A 22,225-nucleotide genomic window follows, 5' to 3' on the forward strand; every position below is an offset into this window, starting at 1 on the left:
AGTATCTGTTTCTCAGTACCAGCACTGTTTTGTTTGTCAGGATACCGAGGGCTCCAGGAATCAAAGTACTGAAACTCAGTAGTAAGGTATATAACCATGAGTATTACTGAACAAGAATGCTCTAAATGTTTATTTGTACAATACTGACTAAACTCCCAAAGTATACACTGCGTTTCATTTAAAACCTTGGGTGTCTACTTTAATTGTTGTGAAGTCCTGGTCAAGAACCTGGGGGGGTGGGAGGGGATATTCCTAGAGCATTACAAACAGCACTGAGAATTTTGTTCCCAAAATGTGACTCAACCCTACCACAAGTCATTTCCCTATCTTCCTCTCAGGGTACATGTGCTTCCCCCTCAAAGTTACATGTTGAATTTTCAGACTATTTCTTCTATTAGTTAATTTTTGCCCCTTCATTTTTTCAATAATTAATTCCACCTTCCCAAACTCTCTTTAGAACGAGTTTTGTCTTCCTCTATAGTTTCTATAGACTATAGCAAGTGGGAGGGGTGTAGGAGAAGAATCTGCTAGAATAGTTCAAAGAATTTGCTATTCCACCAGTGAGGTCACACACTGATAAGCCTTTACATGTTTGGAGAAAAAAGAGTTAATGCTTCTGGACAATTTTCACTGCACATTTTGTCTGAAGCTAGGAGGCAACACTTACCAGGAAAATAAAAGACCATAAAGAACTTTAGAAAATACTTTAACAATTGACTATGGATGCTACTTTACTAAGTAGGGTTTTGGGTTTTTTTTCGCTCTAGACAACTGTCTTCCTGCCTATATATTGAAGCAAAACCTGTTGCTCGACATCTATAGTGTATTATGTGTGAGGTCAGAAAACAATTTCCAAACTACCTAAGTTACAAGCAGTTTTATTTTAAAATAAAAATGATACTAACCTGGTCTGTGTGCTGTCTTCCCAGGTATTACAAATTGCTGGGATCGTCTCTGTAAGAACAGACATTAAAACAATTATTGATCAGAACTGCTTATCTGAATCAAATGTGACATCTAAAAGGGCATTGGGTCCAGCACTTATATAATATGTTATAATATATATGTTATTTTGTATCCTGCTATTTTCAATCATCTTTTTGAAGGTCAAATATAGCATACCTCGCCCAATGGATTTGCCCTCTTGTATTTGAAAAATAAATAAATAAATACAGTCTTCTCTATTCCTTCCCCTTCTCCCCCTAGGATTTCTAATAGAATAAAAGTCACCTTTGTCTGCTCCTGTGATGTCATAACTAGAGGCCTGATCCTGTGACGAATCTTGGGCCTTAAAAAGGGAGTCAAAGGCACTCATCCCCTTCCAGGAATGATCAGCACCTCATAGGAACAGGCTTTAGAGCTGAACCAGAACTAGACTCCAAGATCGAGAGCAACTCTCCTCCCTAAATGCTGGGTAAGTTCAGATTCTGACCCTTTATGCGGAGATCTTTTTTTATTATGGGGTTTTGGAAAGTCATTTTAAGCCTATTTTCTTCAAATTTGATACATGTGATAGTAGGCAATAAAGCTGTATTTATATAAAGATAGACCGGATTCCATTGTTCCACACAAGAAGCCTCAGAAAAAGTTGTTCTAGCACGGTGGAGGAAGCAGTTCTACTGTTCTGTTCATCATTTAGCCCCTGTCCTAGAAATCAAAGTGCTAACTCAATTGGAGAAGTTCTATACCTGGTACTTCCTTTCTTTAAAGCTTTAGGCAAATGTATAAAAAACCAATGTGTCCTATGAAAGCTGAAAAACTCTGGCCTGCGTTGTCTCAGGAGCCGCTTTGGAAAGGAAATGCGATTCAGTCACAATTCCTCCAGAGCTCCAGGTTTGTAGGAGGGAGAGAGAAGAGAGGGGAGTATGCGGCATTGGCTCATTGCCTGGTTCAGCACAGAGGTTGGAGAGGTGGAGCCATGGCTATGTCCACTCCTTACCCACTTGAAGTATTGAACCTGCAGCCTCTACTCTCCCCTCTCTGCCTGGACTCAAGACAAGATCTAGACAGATCATGCATAGCTGGGGGGGTGCGGCAGGGGCTGATGGAGGCCAGGTTAAACTCTCTTAGTCCCCTGCACTGCCATGCAAGCCAGTCATAGTTTAGCAATCTGAAGCACAAGTGAGATATAAACAGCCCCCATTCATGCCAGGTGAAGCTGGTGTTCTTACCATTTAAACTATTACTATTTACCCTGCAGGCTCGCAGATTGGTTTTCACTGAGATCCAGCCCAGATTAGAACATTATCTCCAACTCTGGCCACACTGTCTCCTTGTCGTCCAAATTCTCCCCCAGAACTTGATACATATCTCAGGAAATTTGGAAAATACACAATAGAGGTGGTTCCCCTGACAGCGTTGTTATGGTCCAAAACAGAATGGAATGGAGTAGGGAGGAATGATACATAATTATCAGGGCACATTGACATAGTCTTTATTGGGAAGGGCTTTTTTATTAATTATCCTTATTATTATTATTGTGCAAGGCATGTTATAAGCAGGGAGGAAGAAAAGCTGTTTGGCAGAAAGAGCTTCCAATCTAACCAAGCAATGCTCAAAGAAAGAACAGACAAATTGGATGCAACAATTGACCACGTTATTATTATTTATTATTATTATTATTAATTTGTATTACCATAGAGCCAAGGTAACCCAATCATGGACCAGGACTCCATTGTGCTAGGCGCTGTACAAACACAGAACAAAAAGACAGGCCCTTCTCCAAAGAGCTTATAATCTAAGTAACCATTGGTTATATACTTTTTTATTTTTTAAAACCTCATCATGTTTTGTGTTTACGATTTTCAGTTGTCTAGTTAATTACTGTTATGGATCCACAGGTCCCTAGTGCTCTTGAACTGCTCTGGAACTGTCCTTGGGAGGACCCATTTAGTGTGTCAACCCCCTTATAGTCACACTCTCTCACTGGGGTAAGCCCCTTGGCTTCACTGCCTCCTGGGACTGAACTTTGGAGCCTTCAGCACCCCTGCTTCACGCCATGAGCGCCCTTCAGTGAGTCCACCTGGGTTGGGCACCTAAAGGAGACTTACACACCCAAAGGGAGCAATGCACCCCCAACTTGTTTTAACTGGAGTGACGCTCAGTCAGTGTTGTAAAAGCAAGAGGGTTTATTAGATGTTTGGAACCCAGCATAGGAAGTCCTCAGTTAACATAGAAAACAGAAAGTGACAGCAAAGAGCATCTGGGTCAGTCCTGAGCCAAGAATCCTCTCTGACCCCGCTGTAGTCCCAGTCCAGAAGCTTCTCCTCCCCTCCAACAGCCCACACTGAACAACCCTAAGGGACCCTGTCTTAGTCCTTTGTTCTTGTTCCTCGGAAACAGGGTCACCTGGCCATCCTCCTTAGCCCTTTGTTCTCCAGCTGGTCACAAGCAGGTGGCTTCCTGCAGAGGGTGGGCCATCCAAGGTCGTTAGTTGCTAGATTCCAAATGTCTTGGCAATTGGAGAGGCCATTGTCTTTTTCAGGCTCTCCATGGGCATGGGCCCACGCCCAAGCCCCACACAGGCAGGCTTCAATCACACCTGAATCTCTGAAAACAACCTTTCCCCCTCACATAGTTAACCAGGCAGCTCATAGGGGAAACTGAGGCACACACAGTATTCATACAAAATATTATGAAAAACTCCCACTCCATCACAATTACCATTACTATAAGGAGGTCTTCAGGAGTTAGGTCTTTTGGAAGAATTCACAATGAGACCATGTTTAGAAATAAACTACAGTTATTTCTCCACCTGCCCAGCTCTTCCTGTTTATATTAGACACAAATGAACATTAAAAGTGCCCCAAACAACATATGCGCCTCTAGCACAACTTATAGAAGTGATGCAAGGTGTCATGTACAGGCCTTTATTTTTGGCCACACTGAAATACATTCTGGGGATGAACAATAGCTGAAATTAATCTTACAGTTTAGTTGTGGCTTCTAAGCAAGTAAATTAATGATAACAAACAATACTGCACGTGGTGCATTGTTTAGAAGTGAGGAAAACCTTCCAGCACAATTTAAACTGAAGCTGCCCATCTTATTGGACTTAGATCATGCTCCCAGAGGTGTTTCTTCCCTTAAGCTTATTAGATCAATTTGTATCCTGGCATTAGTGGAAAGCCTGGTATTTAAACAAGGATACTGAAGGTTAACTTAGGAAAACACAACCTCATTAGTCAACTGAATTTGATGTGTCACTGAAAACCAGTTTAAATATATAATGTTGGGCTGTAAAACTAACCAATCCAGGAAATTCAGAGTGATGACTGCTACCCTGTGCTTAATTCAAGCTAGATCTTTGGCTGGTGTGAATCAGCATAACACCTTTGAAGTCACTGGAGAATGCTGATTTACACCAGTTGATCTAGCCAGCACTATGAACTCAAAGTTACATCTTCCAGGTTGTTCATTTTATATCATATATATCATATAGCCTTAATATTGTTAACAATTTTTCAAATATAATTTAGTTGAAAGGGTTTTTATTGCAAAGAAAACATTTTTTGTCAAGTAGTCTTAATAAATTCATACTCTATGGAATGCAATGGTCACCAGCCAGTTGGGCCCTGATTCAGCACAACACTTAAGCACATGGTTAACTTTAACCTCCTGCTACAAGACAGGCCCAAAAAAGAAACCAATAGAACTCCACTGGCCATCACCTACAGTCCTCAGCTTAAACCTCTCCAACGCATCATCAGTGATCTACAACCCATCCTGGACAATGATCCCTCACTTTCACAGACCTTGGGAGGCAGGCCAGTCCTCGCCCACAGACAACCCGCCAACCTTAAGCATATTCTCACCAGCAACCACGCACCGCACCATAACAACTCTAACTCAGGAACCAACCCATGCAACAAACCTCGATGCCAACTCTGCCCACATATCTACACCAGCAACACCATCACAGGACCTAACCAGATCAGCTACAACATCACCGGCTCATTCACCTGCACGTCCACCAATGTTATATATGCCATCATGTGCCAGCAATGCCCCTCTGCTATGTACATTGGCCAAACTGGACAGTCACTACGCAAGAGGATAAATGGACACAAGTCAGATATCAGGAATGGCAATATACAAAAACCTGTAGGAGAACACTTCAACCTCCCTGGACACACAATAGCAGAAGTAAAGGTAGCCATCTTACAGCAAAAAAACTTCAGGACCAGACTCCAAAGAGAAACTGCTGAGCTCCAGTTCATTTGCAAATTTGACACCATCAGATCAGGATTAAACAAAGACTGTGAATGGCTATCCAACTACAGAAGCAGTTTCTCCTCCCTTGGTGTTCACACCTCAACAGCTAGCAGAGCACCTCACCCTCCCTGACTGAACTAACCTCGTTATCTCCATACTGATTTATACCTGCCTCTGGAGATTTCCATTACTTGCATCTGAAGAAGTGAGGTTCTTACCCACGAAAGCTTATGCTCCCAATACTTCTGTTAGTCTTAAAGGTGCCACAGGACCCTCTGTTGCTTTTTACAGATTCAGACTAACACGGCTACCCCTCTGATACTTTAACCATGTGAGTAGCCCTAGTGATGTGCGTAAGCCCCTTGCTGCATTGGGAACTGTACTAACTCAAATGAAGTGGAGAATCAAAACTAGCACCTTAAAAGGGGATCTAAAATAGCTTTTTCTATGAACTGTTATAATTTTAAAGTCTGATATCTCCTGAACCACAAAGACTAGATACAAATTGTTTGTGGGCCTTAGACTTCAATGGGTTTAGGATCAGCCCTTATATCACTGCAAAACCTTGAATTCCAGCTCCCCAATAGGATAAGCAAGGTGTGTTGAGGCCTGATGAGTTTCAAGATCTCAGACCTTAAATTTATCTCTGGTCGAGAAATGAGTAAAATCAATTCTCTATCAGGAATCTTAGGAGGGGGAACTCTGTTTATGTGGGGGTTTTCTATAGCACCCTTTGAAATGTTGGGGATGATTTATGGGGAAAGAAGGAAATATTTGGGTTAGATTCCTTTCTGATTGATTGTTTAGTGGCAGTTTGAAAGCTGGTCGTAGCTTTGGAATGTTAGAAGTAGTTTTTGCTGAGAACAGTAGTGACAAAATGTCAGTGAAATGGTCAAAGATGCAAAATAAATTCAATATACTATAGGACTGCATTATTTAATAGTTGATTATGAAAATCAAAAATGTATCACATGGATATGAATGAACGCTCTCTGTCTCCTCAGTCACTGCAATCATTATTTGTTAAATTATAAATTAATTTAGGCTCCAATCTTGCTTTGTAATCTACTAAATTGGACCATCTGCACCTGTGCAGAGTTCCATTGCTACAGACTGGAAGCCCTTTGGGGGGCAGACATCCTGTCTTTTATTTGTCTGTTAAGTGGCATGAACATGTATAGTCTATCACAGGATATATATAATTTATTGAGCCTGATCCTGCTGACAGCGAGGCTAATTACAAAACTCAATCCATTATTTTTATGCTGGTACCTATATTTATTGAACAGGTCTGAACACATAACTGGGTAAACATGTCTTTCAGCACTGTATTTTTTAATATAATTGATTGGCTTTTCCATGGCACTCATCCACAGCAACTTCTGATCACCTCACACATATTAATTAATTTGTCTCCCCAACAGCTACTGGGAGCAGTGAAATGTTACCTCCATTTTAGATGAGGAACAGCAGCAGACAAAGAATAAGTGACTTGTCCAAAGTCAGACTCAAAGCATAAGGTAGAACCAGGAACAGAGCCCAGACTAATTCTTCAAGTACAACACCACTCTTCCATCTCACATTAACTTTGAGAATAAATATTTTCCAGGATAGAATGTAATCACTCCACCTGTCATGTAAATTAGTGATTAATCTCTTTCTAGTTATAAGATTTTTGTGACAATAGATTAAAAGAACAAAGTTTACCAATTAAAACTCTGTTCAAGTTTTTGCATACAAATTACAGCACACACACACACACACACACACACACACAGAGAGAGAGAGAGAGAGAGAAGCTGAACTATAAACCTGGTTGGTTTTGGGGAGTAAGGGAAAGTGAAAACTCCAAAAGATTATGGAACCAAATGACAATCTTAAATCACTTTCCTAATTGTAGTAGTTAAACTGAACACAGTTTTGAGTCTTATCAAGACCCCAATGTACAACTAACATACAATTAACTCACTATTTTAACAAGATACAGAAGCAAGTATTATTTCTGGCAGCTCTTAAAATGTAATGGATTAGAAGAACAAACCAACCTCTTCAGTGCCATATGAAATACAGTGAAACATGCAGAAAAGAAACATCGACATAACCTTATGGTCATACTTTGCCATAAGTCATTGTGTTGCCTTTCCCTAAATGGTATTACACTCCAAAACCCCAAACATCTTCATGTTGTTTTTATATGTCTGAGCACAGCGGGAGCTAAGAAAGTGCTTTAAAAGCATGAAACAAGTTGTTCTTATTGCATACGTGTGTCGCTTCTGCTCTTGAGTTTCTTGGTACAATTTGTCTGCCAAACAAATGAAGTACAGTACTGAGAAAAAACCTTTCCTCGGTCAATCTCTTAATGGACACTCCTAGCAGAAAGGCCATTTAATAATAAATACTTTAAAAATGTAATTAAGTTTTATTGCAAACAGGCATATCTGCACTAACCTGGCATATATCCATGCTGAACCATCTCTGTTTCTGCTGGTAAATAAACTAGCAGTTCATAACTGAAAAATGAATGAACTGTTTCTAGGAACCAGTCCTGCAATGCTACCCTCAGTATAATGCTGGGAGGCTTTGGAGAAAAAATAGGGCACCATATATCTTCCTTCTTTAATTTTTATTAATATTATCTACAGGGTAAGCACCCCAATTTTACAAAACACTCTCTAACCCAAATGTCTTTATTCCTCCAGCCATATAGTAGGCTTCTGTATGAGGCTACCTAGTGTTATGAACCCTTGCACTTACCAAAAGTATTTGAGAGACAAGGTGGGGGAGGTAATATCTTTTTATTGGACCAACTTCTGTTAGTGAGGGAAACAAGCTCTCCAGCCACACACAGCTCTTTGTCAGACCTGACTCATCTTGTCTCTCTAATATCCTGGGATCAACACAGCTACAACCATTCTGCATAGAACTGCATTACCCAGTTCTGAGGATAAAGGAAATTGAAATCCAAAATTAAAAATTGCGCTGCAAGACAAGTGTGCCAGCTCCAAGATGTCTTGTTTGGTCCAGTTCTTCAGGAACAGCTTCTTCGGAACCTTGCACGCAGACCCCAGATAGTTAAGCAGTTAGTGCTTCAGTTGCTTACAATGTAGCTGAAATCCAGCTTCACACAGTATTGTCTCCATCATTCTCTTCACCTTCACTCTCTGCTTCTCCTTTGCCAGACAGAATTTGAAGTCATAATCTCTTTGGCAGTCAGTGTATTACTGGCCAGGGCAATCCCCCGGGCATGAAGCCAGAGTTACAGTATCTCCATTTGGAGATTTCTTCCCTATCCCCAGCAGTCCTGGATCAGTTTCTGAGCAAAAGCTGGCTGGATTTGTTAAGAAGTGCCACTGTCACAGCAGAGGTAGAATAAACACTGAATGCTGAGCTGTTACTTTTCCATCCCTTTCTCTATTGTGTTGCAGCCAGCATAAAACTGGAGGAACACAATGGTGAATCAGCCTCAAAATGTGTATATTTGACAAGGCGGAAGCACCAGAGCACAGGAGATTTGAGGATGGCCGTAGGGTGACCAGACATCCTGATATTTAGGTGTTTGTCCCGGTCCCGACCGATCTTTGGTCTGGACACAATTTGTCCCGATATTTCACTCCGCCGGCAGCACTCGGCTTTTTTTTTTTGCTCTGCCGGCGGCCCCCCCCCCCCAATGTGTCCCGATATTTTCTTCCTCTCATCTGGTCACCCTAGATGGCCGCCAGCCAAGACCCAATAAAGGGTAGGTTGGACACTACGGTCAATGGAGCATTAAAAGAAACAAGAACAAGAAATCAGAGTGAAATAAATTTACCTTCAGCCCAGCCCTATGTTCCATGCTCTTCAAAGGAAGGATTTCAAGAGGTGTGGAAGGAGGGTGAATCCATTAAAGATTGTGAAGCCCTTTGAGATCTACTGATTAAAAGCACTATGTAAGTGCTAGATTTTATTAATTATTATTATTATTTAACTGAGGACAGCTGCTCCAGTGCTCTGGAACACAGAGTGCTCATTCCACTAGGGCACTCAAAAGCAGAAGTGGTAGCATGTAAACAAACAGTTTGGCAGCCACACTTTCAAACGTGATCTTCAGCACTCATGCGGTCACTGCTTCAGTAAAGGGAGTAACCTACAAATCTGACCTCAGACCCACTGCCCCTCACCAAGGATTTGGTGCAATAAATCCAGAGATAAATTGAGGGGAGCTACTGGAGGCATACTATGTTCAGGCTGAGGAGGGTGTGGGAAAAGAAGAGCAAAGGAGGACGAGAAGAATGGAGACAGGATGGGTAATTCTCCACTCTATTAACAACAGTTTTCAACATCAGCAGTTATGTACTTTTTTTGGGGTAGTCTTCACCTAGCCTAGCACTAGGGGTATCCCATCCCAAGGTTACAGTGATGCCTCAGTTCTTATCACAAAATAGAAAAGAAATCTCTTTCTCTCTCTATTTCTATATTTGGAGATGGGTGAAGAAGACATTTTAGAGAATTTGGGCATATTATGTCTATTATGTCTTCATCTCACTGTCTTATGGGTGGCAGACGTACCATGTGACCTCCTCCAGAGACGACAGCCCAGTCTACAGCAGGGGTAAATTGGCATAGCTCCACTGATTTACCACAACTAGGAATCTGGCCCCATATATTTTCTGATAAATGATACTTTGGGCCCCCCACCATTGGTTTAATAAAAGTCAATAACATTTAAGAATACACATTTCACCATCTGGCTACATACATTTTATACAGAGTGCGGGTATTGACTGGTATGATTGGGAATTTGTATGCATTTACCTCTCGATGGTGTACAGCTGTAAAGGTGGTAGTGTACTCTGCAAGCGCCATGTCATTCACCAAATTCTTTGCCTCTTCACTGAAAATGGAATCCATAATTCCATGCCTGTGAAATTCCCTGACCAGCTGGGTAATCAAGCTGTTTCTTTCATGGCATTTCCGGACAAGGCAAGCCAGCTTAGCCTATGTAGCATAACAACAGATAAATAGACTTCAGTTCCCCAGTGTGTTTATATTTTTTGTCTAATCTGACTAAGCAGATTTTGACATCAGGGTTTAAGACATTGCTCATATTCCTATATTTCTGAGCCATCAAGCTCTGCAGCATCACAACCGCAACAAACACATGCAGATAACTAGTAATGGATAGTTCAGTTCTCTGTTTACTAGTTCCCTCTGGTGGCAAGATGAACAGCAATAGTAGCAGCAATGATACCAGCTTCCCCGCCTAACCCCGGGCCTGCAGTCCAATTAAAGTCAAATGGCTAACATTCAGGAGGGTCTTCCTGGAAACAGGCATACCACACACTACAGAAAGAGTGTGGCTAAGTATACAGCTACTAAGAATAACCAAATTAAGCTTGCTTCGTAATCAATGAAAAAGATCAGAGATGCTGCAACAGTTTCAGCAAAATACATTACCTTGAGCGGAGCTACTGTCAGGTCAGCTTCAGTCTTTCTTTTCTGAAGTTCCTCAGTCTAAATGAATGAAAAACATTTTGGACTCAGTTATTCAAGATTCCCTTTACAATGTTTTGGTAGTTTAAGGAGCTCCTTCATCACTGGCCACCTCAGGTTACTTAATCACAGCAGCACCACATTAAAAGCCTTATTCTGGTATCCATCATTATGTGTGCATCTCCTCATGTACCCTATGAATCTTCTATACCACTTCTCCAGAAAGTAGTTTCCCCTTTTCTCATCTATAATGTGTGGTAACATGCCGGAACTCAGGAGGGATTTTCTCCATGAGCATTTGATGACAGATTTCAAATGTGTACATAGAAAACTCCCCATACTCTGCACTCACCGGAGCTGGTGAAGGTACAACTTTCAAAGATATATGTACAAGATTGCATACTTTACAGTCTAGGATAACAACGTTTATTGCTTCTAGGAAATCTGCTTTCAGATCTCTAGGACAAAAACACCCACCATTTTCAAAATATAAAATCAGTTTCATATTAATAACTTAGAATTACACAATAAAATATGGATTTCTTTATGTTCATATGTACATATTTTATTTGACTGATAATGATTTGTATTTATATAGTGCAATTATGACATACATTGTGTGCGCACACACACACATAAAATAATTATTGCATGAGAACAAACGTGCTCATGCTGGAAGTGCTCACAATGCCATTTTACATTATTATTTGTGGGTTTGGGAAGGAATATAGTATATAGCAGAAAAGAGAGAATTTTTTAAATTGTATTATGATTGGGGGAGCAAAGAAAGGGGGCTGGGAGAGATCATTTCACTGGACACACTTCATTTATGTTGAAGCAAGAAGTGAAATGCCAAGATGGTGAGGTGGAGCAATTAACTTTGGTACAAAGACCTTTATTTCATCCTGTATTCTGTTGCTCAACTTTGACATGTTGCACTGATAGTGAGGTTGATAAACCCTGCAGGCATGAGTCAGAGAGGGGCGTAGACAAGTAGTAAAGAATAATAAGTAGGCCACAATTTCAGCAGCAGCAAGGTGGGCCACTGGTGCATCTTCTGCAGGGCCGGCTCCAGGCACCAGCAGAGGAAGCACATGCCTGGGGTGGCACATGCTAAGGGGCGGCATTGGTGGCACAGTCCAAGCATTTTTTTTTTTTTGCTTCGGCAGGTTTTTTTTTTGCTTGGGGCAGCAAAAATGGTAGAGCCGGACCTGATCTTCTGCAAGGTGTTGAAGGGGTCATTGCCATTGCTGTGAGACACAACTCTAAACGCTGCCCTAAATGGATAGTTGGGAGGATGACCTGGGAGCTGTCTGCTCCTCCTGCTGTTAAGCAGGATTCTTTTGCCACTCTGTCTACTCCTGCTGTTGAACAGGATCATCTGTTGACAAAGCCTGTTATCTTGGAGTGAACCAGGCAACCCACCTAGAACCCAGCGTGACCTCCCAACGATGGCCACTCCCATCTTCATTTGTGTTTATTTGCTTATATTGGTTATTTAATGTTGGGGCGGGGGGGTTAAGTGTAAAAGTGTTTTTTTTTTAAATAAAGTAAAATAAAAATAAATTAAACTAACATAACTAAAACCCAAATAAATCAACTAAAACTCTAGCAAAGCATCAGGAGATTTCATTCTAAAGGACATTTCATTCTAAAGGACATATCCACAGGCTTTATCAGAAGTATAGTATGGCTCCCTTTAGTTGTTCAGTCATCAGTTCTGTTTTTAGAATAGTGAACAACAAAACCACCTTTCATTTAAGCTGTTGGCTTTTGGCTTATTATATTTTTAGTTAAAGTTTTTATATGGTGAATATTATTCAAAAGGCAATGAGTTACCACACAGTGGTGTCTGATGTGAACATATTCTCCTGCTCTTATGAACAAGAAATAACTGTGGCATCTCAGATGGCACTGTGTGGTAACTGTGGGCAGACGTAGACTTTCTAATGTGACCACTGTGTTGTTAATTCACACTTTCTTGGTGCAGTGCTGGGTTGTCCAAGAAGTAGGGTGATCAGACAGCAAGTGTGAAGAATCAGGACAGGGAGTGGGGGGATAATAGGTGCCTACATAAGACAAAGCCCCAAATATCGGAACTGTCCCTATAAAATCGGGACATATGGTCACCCTACCAAGAAGGAACTATATTGTCTGCAGCACTCTGCCTGCCCTCAGCAGAAAGACAGCAGAAGCTGAACTTGTCTATGCACTTAACAGTGAGGTAGCTGCAGACTATACTGGTGATAAGGAACTAAAAGTTATGATAATTAATAACTTGTCTCTGAACCTCCAGTCATCAAACACAGAAGATCTTCAAAAGATGAGCTATGGAACTGTGGAACTCCTTGCCTGAGGAGGTTGTGAAGGCTAGGACTATAACAGGGTTTAAAAGAGAACTAGATAAATTCATGGAGGTTAAGTCCATTAATGGCTATTAGCCAGGATGGGTAAGGAATGATGTCCCTAGCCTCTGTTTGTCAGACGGTGGAGATGGATGGCAGGAGAGAGATCACTTGATCATTACCTGTTAGGTTAACTTCCTCTGGGACACCTGGCATTGGCCACTGCCGGTAGACAGGATACTGGGCTGGATGGGCCTTTGGTCTGACCCAGTATGGCCATTCTTAGGTTCTTATGTGCAGTGCCACTATAATCATACGCATCAGAAATGAGCACACCTAATTAGAAGATAACTTTTATACTGCGTTATGGGGCATAACTTTTGCAGTTGGATTGGCTTTGAGAGTATGATCCACTGGGTTTGACACAATATTTTATGTTTCATGTTCTTTCCCTCACCAGAACAGAGAGCAGAGGCTACAGCTTTTCATCACAGCTGCCGCTGTTCCACACTGAGGCTGCCTCCCTTCCAGGAGGGGCAGGCAGGGAGGGGGGGAGGAAGATGAGGGAAAGAGATTTTCCCCAGTGAATGCCACATGATTTGCTGTTAACATTTTGGCAACACATCACTGATCATGCCCCATTTAGGGCAAACTGTTAACTCTAATCAACTTGCCACAGGAATTTCTCAGATACGTGGGACTGAACAAAAATTTGATGACACACAAAAACAATTAAGGCCTGTCTACACTTAAAAGTGTTGCTGCTTTTAGTATGCTTTATGTGGCTGCACTGCACACACCATTTTATTGCCCTTATAACCATTCCTTAGAAAGAAGAATATTTTGGTCCTTTCATGTCAGAAGAATAAAGTGGAATCAGCAAGCTAAGCCCATGTTAGTCCACTCAGTTAAGCACGTAAAAGCCAGCTTTATTATACCTTTTCACACAGCTGAGCCTGAAGACATTCCACTTGATTTTGCAAGTCTTGAAACTGACTTTGTAATACAGTCTGGTCCCTTAGTTGGGATTTCAGGGTCAACACTTGCTGTTCTAATCTCTTATTGGCTATCCTATCCTCTTTTAGTTCTTCGGCTTCCTTCTGTGCGTATTCAAGAAAACAAATATACATATATTTTTAAGCTAGATCTATAAACTCATAAAACTATTCTTAGTACAGAATACTAAAAGAATACCCAAAATCTGTCAATCAAAATGTGCACTTACCTCATATGTCAAAATTATTTTTTTACCTTTAAAGCCAGTGTAGGTGTATAACTTAAAGTATCATAAATATATTAGTGCCTGTCAAACAAGAATGTTAAAGCACCTTTGGAACAATGAGTTCACAACACCCTTGTGAGGCGGCTATAATAAAAAAACCTATTTCACATATGGGAAAACTGAGGCACAGACAGGTTAAATGACTTACCCAAGGTCACAGACAAGAACAGAGTCCAAGAGTGTCCCACCCCCTGCTACTACCTCTATATAACACATCCCTTCTTTCCCCCACACATTCATTTCAAACAGCAAACAGCAGTATTCTCTCTCACACATCTATTTTATTCTCTGAAAACCATTAAAATTAACTGAGCATCTAACATGTTATTTAATTTAAAAAAGGAAATATAAGAGGTGATGGAATTTGAGGGAAGACAAACTTTTGAATGTAACTCCTATTCTTTTGATTTGTTCTGTTTCATACATTTAAACTAAAAGGATTTGTGAGGACTTTAAATTCACAGTCTGAACCAGTATATCAACTCCAAGAAGATCTACCACCAAGAAACTATGTAGAAAATACTGACTAAGAATGGGGGTGCATACGAAAAATATATGTGGTCTTATGACCTTATATACACAAAAGCCTGGAATTATTAATTAGATACATGTAGTATTGTTCAATTTTCCTGCACTGTGTTGTAAAGTATAAGTTTAAATTGATTAAACTTTAAAACCTTAATTTAAAAACTTGAGTTAAATCCACCAAACACCATTTTAAAATTACAGTATTTTTGTGACTACAAATGCAGGAATGTAGTTTAATTTCAGCAGCTATTTATAACTATACAATTGGTAGAAGAGCTGTTATTCATCTATGGTCTATAGCAAATATATATATATGGTGTTTTTCTTAATTCTGTGACCAACATCCTGGATTTTACATCACTGGGCACTTTACCATATCAGACCACAGTACACAGAAGGCTCTGTTTCATGGGAAACAATAGTAAACTGGAGTGATAGTCATGCCACCCTCATAAAACACCTCCAATATAGATAAAAATTGAGGTTTGTCATGAAACTCACCCCTTCTACGCTGGAATTTTAGTGAGTGAACATGTGTTGTGTCTCTAATTTTTGGCTCCCTCTTGTGTTTCAAAAACAGAACACAAGTGTCTATGCAGCCAGGCTGATTAGGGTCGAGACATCAGGAACTGATGGTATCTACAGGTAACAACCAGCCAAAGGTACAGAGATTAGATGTGGTACTTATATGTTACCAAAATCCTCCACCTTTTTATTCCTTAAGTAAATGCCTGCTGGTGATTGTGGAGGACGCAATTGCTGATTGAACTGAGGAGGTTTAATTCAGTGACGAGAGGAAAATAAAATATGATTCTCTTTGCATTACGTTTAGTTTAAAGACACAGATTCTTTCTGTGCATTTGCTGACCAACTCTGAAACCAGAAGAACTTCCAGAGCAAATATAGTACTGTTCATAGATTTTTAAGGCCAGAAAGGACAATTTATGATCATCTAAATAACCTCCTGAATAACAAAAGCCGTTGAAATCGACTGTTTTGGGGTCAAATTTTCATAACTGCTCAGCTCCCATTTAAATCCCCAGATTTTCAAAAGGGCTCAGCGTCCAGCAGCTCCCACTGTGAAACCTATGGCCAGATTTTCAAAATATCACACCACTCAACATGCTGAAGTTTAAAAAAAAAAATACTGGGCACATAATTAGTTCTCTAAATGAGAGCTAAGCTCTTCTGAAATATCTGGCCCTGATTATGCATGCTGAGCAGTTCTGAAAAACTGTCCCAAGATTGGAGAGGGAGCATGTCTAGTGGTTAGAGCACAGAACTTGGAGTCAGAAGTTTTATGTGAGCTCTGCCACTGATGTGCTACAGAACCTTGAGCTTTCCTCACCTATAAAATGTTTACCTCCCGTATGGCAGCTCAGTGCCCCATATCGCCTACTGCATGGTGGTGCAGAAAGTCTTGTATGAATATCATGAAGTGTGCAGACTCTGAGGTAAGTGATAAACTTCAACCAGTGCTTTCCATAAGCAACAAACACTCATTTAAGAGCAAGCTGACAAGCAATCCTAGCTATATGCCTGAGATATCTTATCTCTCTCATCTAGACCACTAAACACCGTTGCATCCTGCATCTGCGATAAAGGCTGTGAGATAGGGTAGCTTAGCACTGAAATTAAGTGATTTATTACAAATTGATTATGTTAGTATCTTCCTGGGGTGAAGTGCGATCTTTTGTCTATGGTGGCAACCCGACATGCCAAACCCACGAAAAAAACGCAGAAATTGGGCTTGTTTTTGGCTTAATTGGCTTGTGAGTTGCTTGTTGGCTAGTTTTTGGCTTGTAGCTTGTTGCTTCTTCTTTTTTTTTTTTATCAGCTCCCAGCAAGCAAGGGCAAGGGGGGGAGAGAGTCAGGGGTGCACAGCGGGCCCACCACAGTCCCAGACTCTACGCCGGGGGGGTCTAGTCACATAGAGTGTTGGGGTTCTTAGGGACTGGCTTGTTTTGGCCTTGTTTTTAAATGGGATTAGCTTGATTTTTGGCTTATTGTGAAAGTCGGGGTGCTTATTTACTGTGTGAAAATTGGCAACTGTGGTGGCAACTTACTGTAAATACAGCTGCAATCCTCAGCCCAACCAGTTACAATCAGGAGGGGAGATATGCCCAGAAAAGCAGCTCATGTTAGTCACCACGCCAAAACTCTTACATTTGTTTGTTTTAATTAAGAGAATGACTTTCTACCAAGCAAAATTCAGATCACTTTCTTCACATTGCACAAAAATCCATTATTATTTAGAGCTTCATGGCTATAAAAAGGTTTCTTGTAAAATGGAAAATTCAAACGGAAGCAAATTGAGAATAGAACATTTATTAAAATAAACGCACTCCGTATCTCAGCAATAGAGCCTTGGCTATTGTTAAGATAGTTTGTGTCTAATAAGAGCTTTTCTCCCTTTCAGTTCAGCTTCCCCTTTTGTTTAATCCTGACAGTGAAGTCAATATCCTGTGTTTAAGGCATCACAGCCTCTTGCCATGGAAATAATTGCGGTGTCACGTACTCATCATAAGGGGGCAAACTCTGCCTTCAGATGTATGTTTGTAGCCCCTTTGATCAAGGTGGGAGCCGGGTGTGTACATCCAAGAACAGAATTTGATCCCACTACTTGTTTGAGTTGGACAAAGAGAGGGACTCTGAAAGGGGAAGGGGAAGCTATTGCATAAATGAACATCAGTAATTAGCAAACACTACAAAAAATTATGAAAGCAGGACAAGATCAGCAATGAAGATATTTATGATTTGGTTTCAGCAACTTCTCAGGCATTAACATATTATTAGGAGGGAAGACCAACAATTTACAAAGTGTGTTTACTAAGGAATGCTGCTACATGGCTGGCGATTACATGGTCACCAAAAGTGTCAGTGGCAAGATAATATTGCCAATGACAGACAAAGACTGAACATCCAGATAGACTGTCTTAAGGACCTAGCTAGAGATGGATCTGGATAGCACTCAATCTGCAAGGAGGTTATGTCTCTTTGGGATTTGCCTTGATGGTGATATTTATTTGAAGGAGTTCTTCAATACAACTGTTTATTTAAAATTTTGTCCATAGCTCTTGTTGCAATGCTGTCTGAGCACCTCATGAACATCAATTAACTTACCTTCATGACACTCCTGTGACGTATGGAAATATTACTTGAAGGGCTGGTTTAAAATTTTCCATCCAAACTGGTTTTTGATGGAAAATTGGATTTTCAACTAAATGAAAGTTTTCAAGAAACAATTCTGCTTTCTTCAAAGTTTTTGATCTTTCATCAAAAAACCAACCTCCTGAAAACCAAATGGGTTTTGGTTTAAGGACAAAAACCAAATTATTTAGATTCAGATATGCCACATGCCTCATGGGAGATGAATTTCAGTTACTTCGTGTCCCTATTCTCCTCTATGGGCTGGGCTCCCCTAGACTACATCTCCCACGAGTCCCGTGACACAAAGAGGGGAGACTGTGGTGTATCCTGGGAGATGTAGACCTACCAGGGAGCTGGCTCATAGAGGAAAGTGGGAGCATGATCAGATCTAATTACTACCACATCTCACCATTGAGGAACTGAGGCACAGAGGAATTAGTGACTTGCCCAAGGTAAACAGGAAACCTATGGCAGAGCCAAGAAATAGAACCCACATGTTCTGAGTTCCAGTTTAGCTCCCCAACCTCTTATCAAGTCCCTGTATAAATCTGTTTTTATATTTATTTTGCTTGAATTTTCATTTACTTTTATTATATAATTTCTGCTGTTTACTTTTTTAACTATATAATTAAACATACTGGTCAATGGAATTACTCAGGATTTATGCTGGTTGAACTGAAATCAGAATTTGGTTCAGCTGTTCCTATCATTCCTTTTAAGATTGTTTCTCAACTCCCCTGAACTGGTATTTATTCATCCCAAAGTTCAATATATAGATGTAAAGGATTCCATAAAGCCTAGCTGGCATCATGGCAAAACTCCCATTGACTTCAGTGGGGCCAGGATTTCACCTAATGTGTCCAAATAATGGAAATGATCTTGAGAGGTGCAGAGCATCCATATCTCAGTGGGATTTGTGGGTACTCAGCACCTTCCAAGATCAGGCCAAACAACGGTAGAAATATGCCAACAGCAGCAGCAGCACTCAAATACCCCTGTGGAGTGAGAAGACAGCAGCCAGGCAAATAACCAGGGTACATCACATAATGCATAATGGTGAGGAAAGGGGAAACTTTAGCCAAGGACAGCAGGGTGATCCCTATTATAAAAAAATATGTGAATTCTTTCGTGTCCCTGCAGAGCAAAAAGACTTTGCTTTTAAAGTCAATATGCACAGTAAACTGCTCAATAATCAATTTATCTATTTTGGAAAGGTTGAATCATCCCTGCCTGGATTTGAACCTCTGCTTCCAGTAAATCTAGGTGTTTCAGGCTTGTTTCAAAATCTGTTATTCTGAACACTAACCCATCTTCTGCATCCAAATCGTCTTCTCCAAAGGAGTATTTTTTCCCTCCATTTCACTTACATACATACCATTAATTGGCAGCACTGCTTTCTAAGCCTTTCCCCGCCGTCTGCTAGTTTAAGTTGATGTAATTCAGAGAGTGTCTGTGTCAACTGAGTTCTGACCTCTTCATATCTTGCTTCTACAAAGCCAAGTTCTCGGTACCACTTCTGAGCCTACCAGAGAAAAGGAATGAAAAAATAAAATTGCAGACAGTACTTAATATCACTTCCCAGTATGTACTGTGACAAAGTTCCTCCTCTATCTTGGTGGGTCCTGCGCTTATTGGCGGATTTTCTTGCTGCAGAGATTCACCATGTGGGTTGGGGAACAGCCCAGAGACCTTCCCCCCTGGAAGAACCCACAGTCCAGGTCAATTGGGAGGAACCCGGGCCCACCCTCTACTCCGGGTTCCAGCCCAGGGCCCTGTGGACTGCAGCTGTCTATAGTGCCTCCTGTAACAGCTGCATGACAGCTACAACTCCCTGGGCTACTTCCCCCTGGCCTTCTCCAAACACCTTCTTTATTCTCACCACAGGACCTTCCTCCTGGTGTCTGATAACGCTTGTGCTCCTCAGTCCTCCAGCAGCACACCCTCTCACTCTCACTGCCTTGCGCCTCTTGCTCCCAGCTCCTCACACTCGCACCACAAACTGAAGTGAGCTCCTTTTAAAACCCAGGTGCCTTGATTAGCCTGCCTTAATTGATTCTAGCAGCTTCTTCTTAATTGGCTCCAGGTGTCCTAATTAGCCTGCCTGCCTTAACTGGTTCTAGCAGGTTCCTGATTACTCTAGTGCAGCCCCTTCTCTGGTCACTCAGGGAACAGAAAACTACTCATCCAGTGACCAGTATATTTGCCCTCTACCAGACTCCTGTACCCCACTGGTCTAGGTCTGTCACAGTACTTACAACCTACGGGCTGGATTCTTTTGTACTTTTATAAATAAAAAAAAATGTTCAAAGGACCAAAGTTGGTCAGGTAAAGAGCCAATTACTGGGACAGTCCTTTCACATGCAATCTAAAAGTTACTGGTCACCATCTGAACAGACAAATGCATGAACAGCATCACTCATTCAAAGCCACAAAAAACAACCACCACTTCTCTTCCTGAGAGAAATGAGTTTATCTTTAAAACAATTTTTTTTAAAATAAAACTTTCATGGAACTATCCATACATAAATGTGCCACTATGCAATCTTATTACTGTTACCCTTTCCCTTGCTCACCATGTCTGCTTGTTACTATGAGTTATTGCACCATGTCTAAAATTATTTTTGCCAACACCTGTTTTGCAGCAGCTAGGAAATGCAAACTTGCCATCAAGCTTTGGAGAAATATATTCTCATTTAGATAATGGACAATGTGGTTTGTTTTTGTAACAGAAAAAGACGAGGAACACTGAAGTTGGTCTGTTATGAAACTCAAGAAGAAGTTTCCTTTACTTGGAGTTAGGTGGGTGATCTTTGGCATTGTGATTCAATTAGGTGGCTGAAGACAACAAAACGTAGACTTCAAAAGGCAAGGATACTCATTCAGTGAAGATTATTCCATAATATGGAACTTCATGGTTACTGTGTGGCCTGTGAGTGGACACTGCAATTTATTTCTCTTCATCTCTCATTAAAGGAAATGCTTTATGTGTGCCTCACGTTTTCCATGCTTCTGTTTCTTGAATAAACCCTTCTCATTTGAAAACTGGAAACTTTGCATTTAGCACTGTCTTAATCATCAGAGTTTCTAAGTTACCACAACCCATTCATATTTATCTTTCCTAACAGGGGGGAAAGCAGTTCTGCCCAGAATCTAGATGACAGACTCTTTGTGCAAGAGTCTCCTTATTAAGCACTTTCTGTTGTGACTCTGATAAGAGAATGCAACTGTAATTCAAATTCTGACCAATAATGAATGACTGTGCAAGTCATCACTTAACTGGGGGCATCAAAGAGACACAGGTTGGTTCTCTAGATCAGAGACTTTTTCCTTTTGTAATTCTTTTGAACACTGGTGGAAACAAGAAAAGTACGAGAAGAAAACAAGAAAAGGATTTGCTTCACATACATATATCAAATGGGAGATTACCTCTTTTTTGGCCTTTTCTAATTCCCCTTGTTGTATTTTTAGTTCTTCCTTTGACCTTTCCAGTTGTTCTTGCATTGCACTGTAGCTTTCAGATGTGCTGCCCTGGATAAAGGGCAGAAAAAGAAACAAGTCCCTTCATGCATTTAAAGTAACACACAACTTCTTAAAGGTGCGTGAGAATTATCTTCAGCTCTTGAAAGTAGGGCTTTAATTTAGGAAATGTAAGAGTAAGCTAGGTATGGTACTTCCATCTCTGTGTACTGTGGGTCAAATCAACAGCAAAAAGGAGACTTAAGATTGCCTTAAGGAATCAGCGAAGGATTCTCCTAGTATAGGGGAATCCTTAACTAGTGTGTACATCGGCTGCTCTTGGCCCCTTGACACAATGGAAGCCCTGAGCCAGGCTGGGGTGGGGCGGGTGTTGTGTCAAGGACAGGAATCTACTTGCTTCTTCTATTGCCCTCTTCTCTCCAGGTAGGCTGAGCGCTGCTCTGTTGCAAGTAGGGATTTAGCCCTGTATCTTTTGCAGAATCTCAGGGCAAACTCAACATTTTTTGGATTCCCTTTTTAAAGAGATACAAACACTTCATGCAAAAATATCTGAGAACATTTTGGACCCGATTCACCAGTATATTTACTCCTGTTTTAATGGGGTAAACCTGAGCCAATGTGGAGAAATAATTCTGCTGGTTTATAGTTTCTAGGGAGGTTTTTTTTTCTTATTTTTTCATTTAAATGACTAAGAACATTTGCATGAAAATAAGATCTTAGAGATAATCCTCAGCGGATTCTGTGTTTATGACATTACAAT

General features: G+C 40.8%; 1 protein-coding gene across 1 annotated transcript in view; it reads right to left on the reverse strand.

The window, feature by feature from the left end:
- Positions 1 to 22,225, reverse strand: part of C5H4orf50 (chromosome 5 C4orf50 homolog) — a 79,478-nt gene that overhangs the window by 34,410 nt on the left and 22,843 nt on the right. The window contains exons 7-12 of the mRNA XM_065404606.1: positions 21,415 to 21,516; positions 19,364 to 19,510; positions 13,967 to 14,128; positions 10,648 to 10,704; positions 10,006 to 10,188; positions 906 to 954 (exon numbers count right to left, since the gene is read on the reverse strand). Of these exons, the coding sequence (XP_065260678.1) occupies positions 906 to 954; positions 10,006 to 10,188; positions 10,648 to 10,704; positions 13,967 to 14,128; positions 19,364 to 19,510; positions 21,415 to 21,516 (700 nt within the window). The remainder of the gene's footprint in view (positions 1 to 905; positions 955 to 10,005; positions 10,189 to 10,647; positions 10,705 to 13,966; positions 14,129 to 19,363; positions 19,511 to 21,414; positions 21,517 to 22,225) is intronic.

This window comes from Emys orbicularis, chromosome 5 (assembly GCF_028017835.1).
Source record: "Emys orbicularis isolate rEmyOrb1 chromosome 5, rEmyOrb1.hap1, whole genome shotgun sequence".
Lineage (NCBI taxonomy): Eukaryota > Metazoa > Chordata > Testudines > Emydidae > Emys > Emys orbicularis.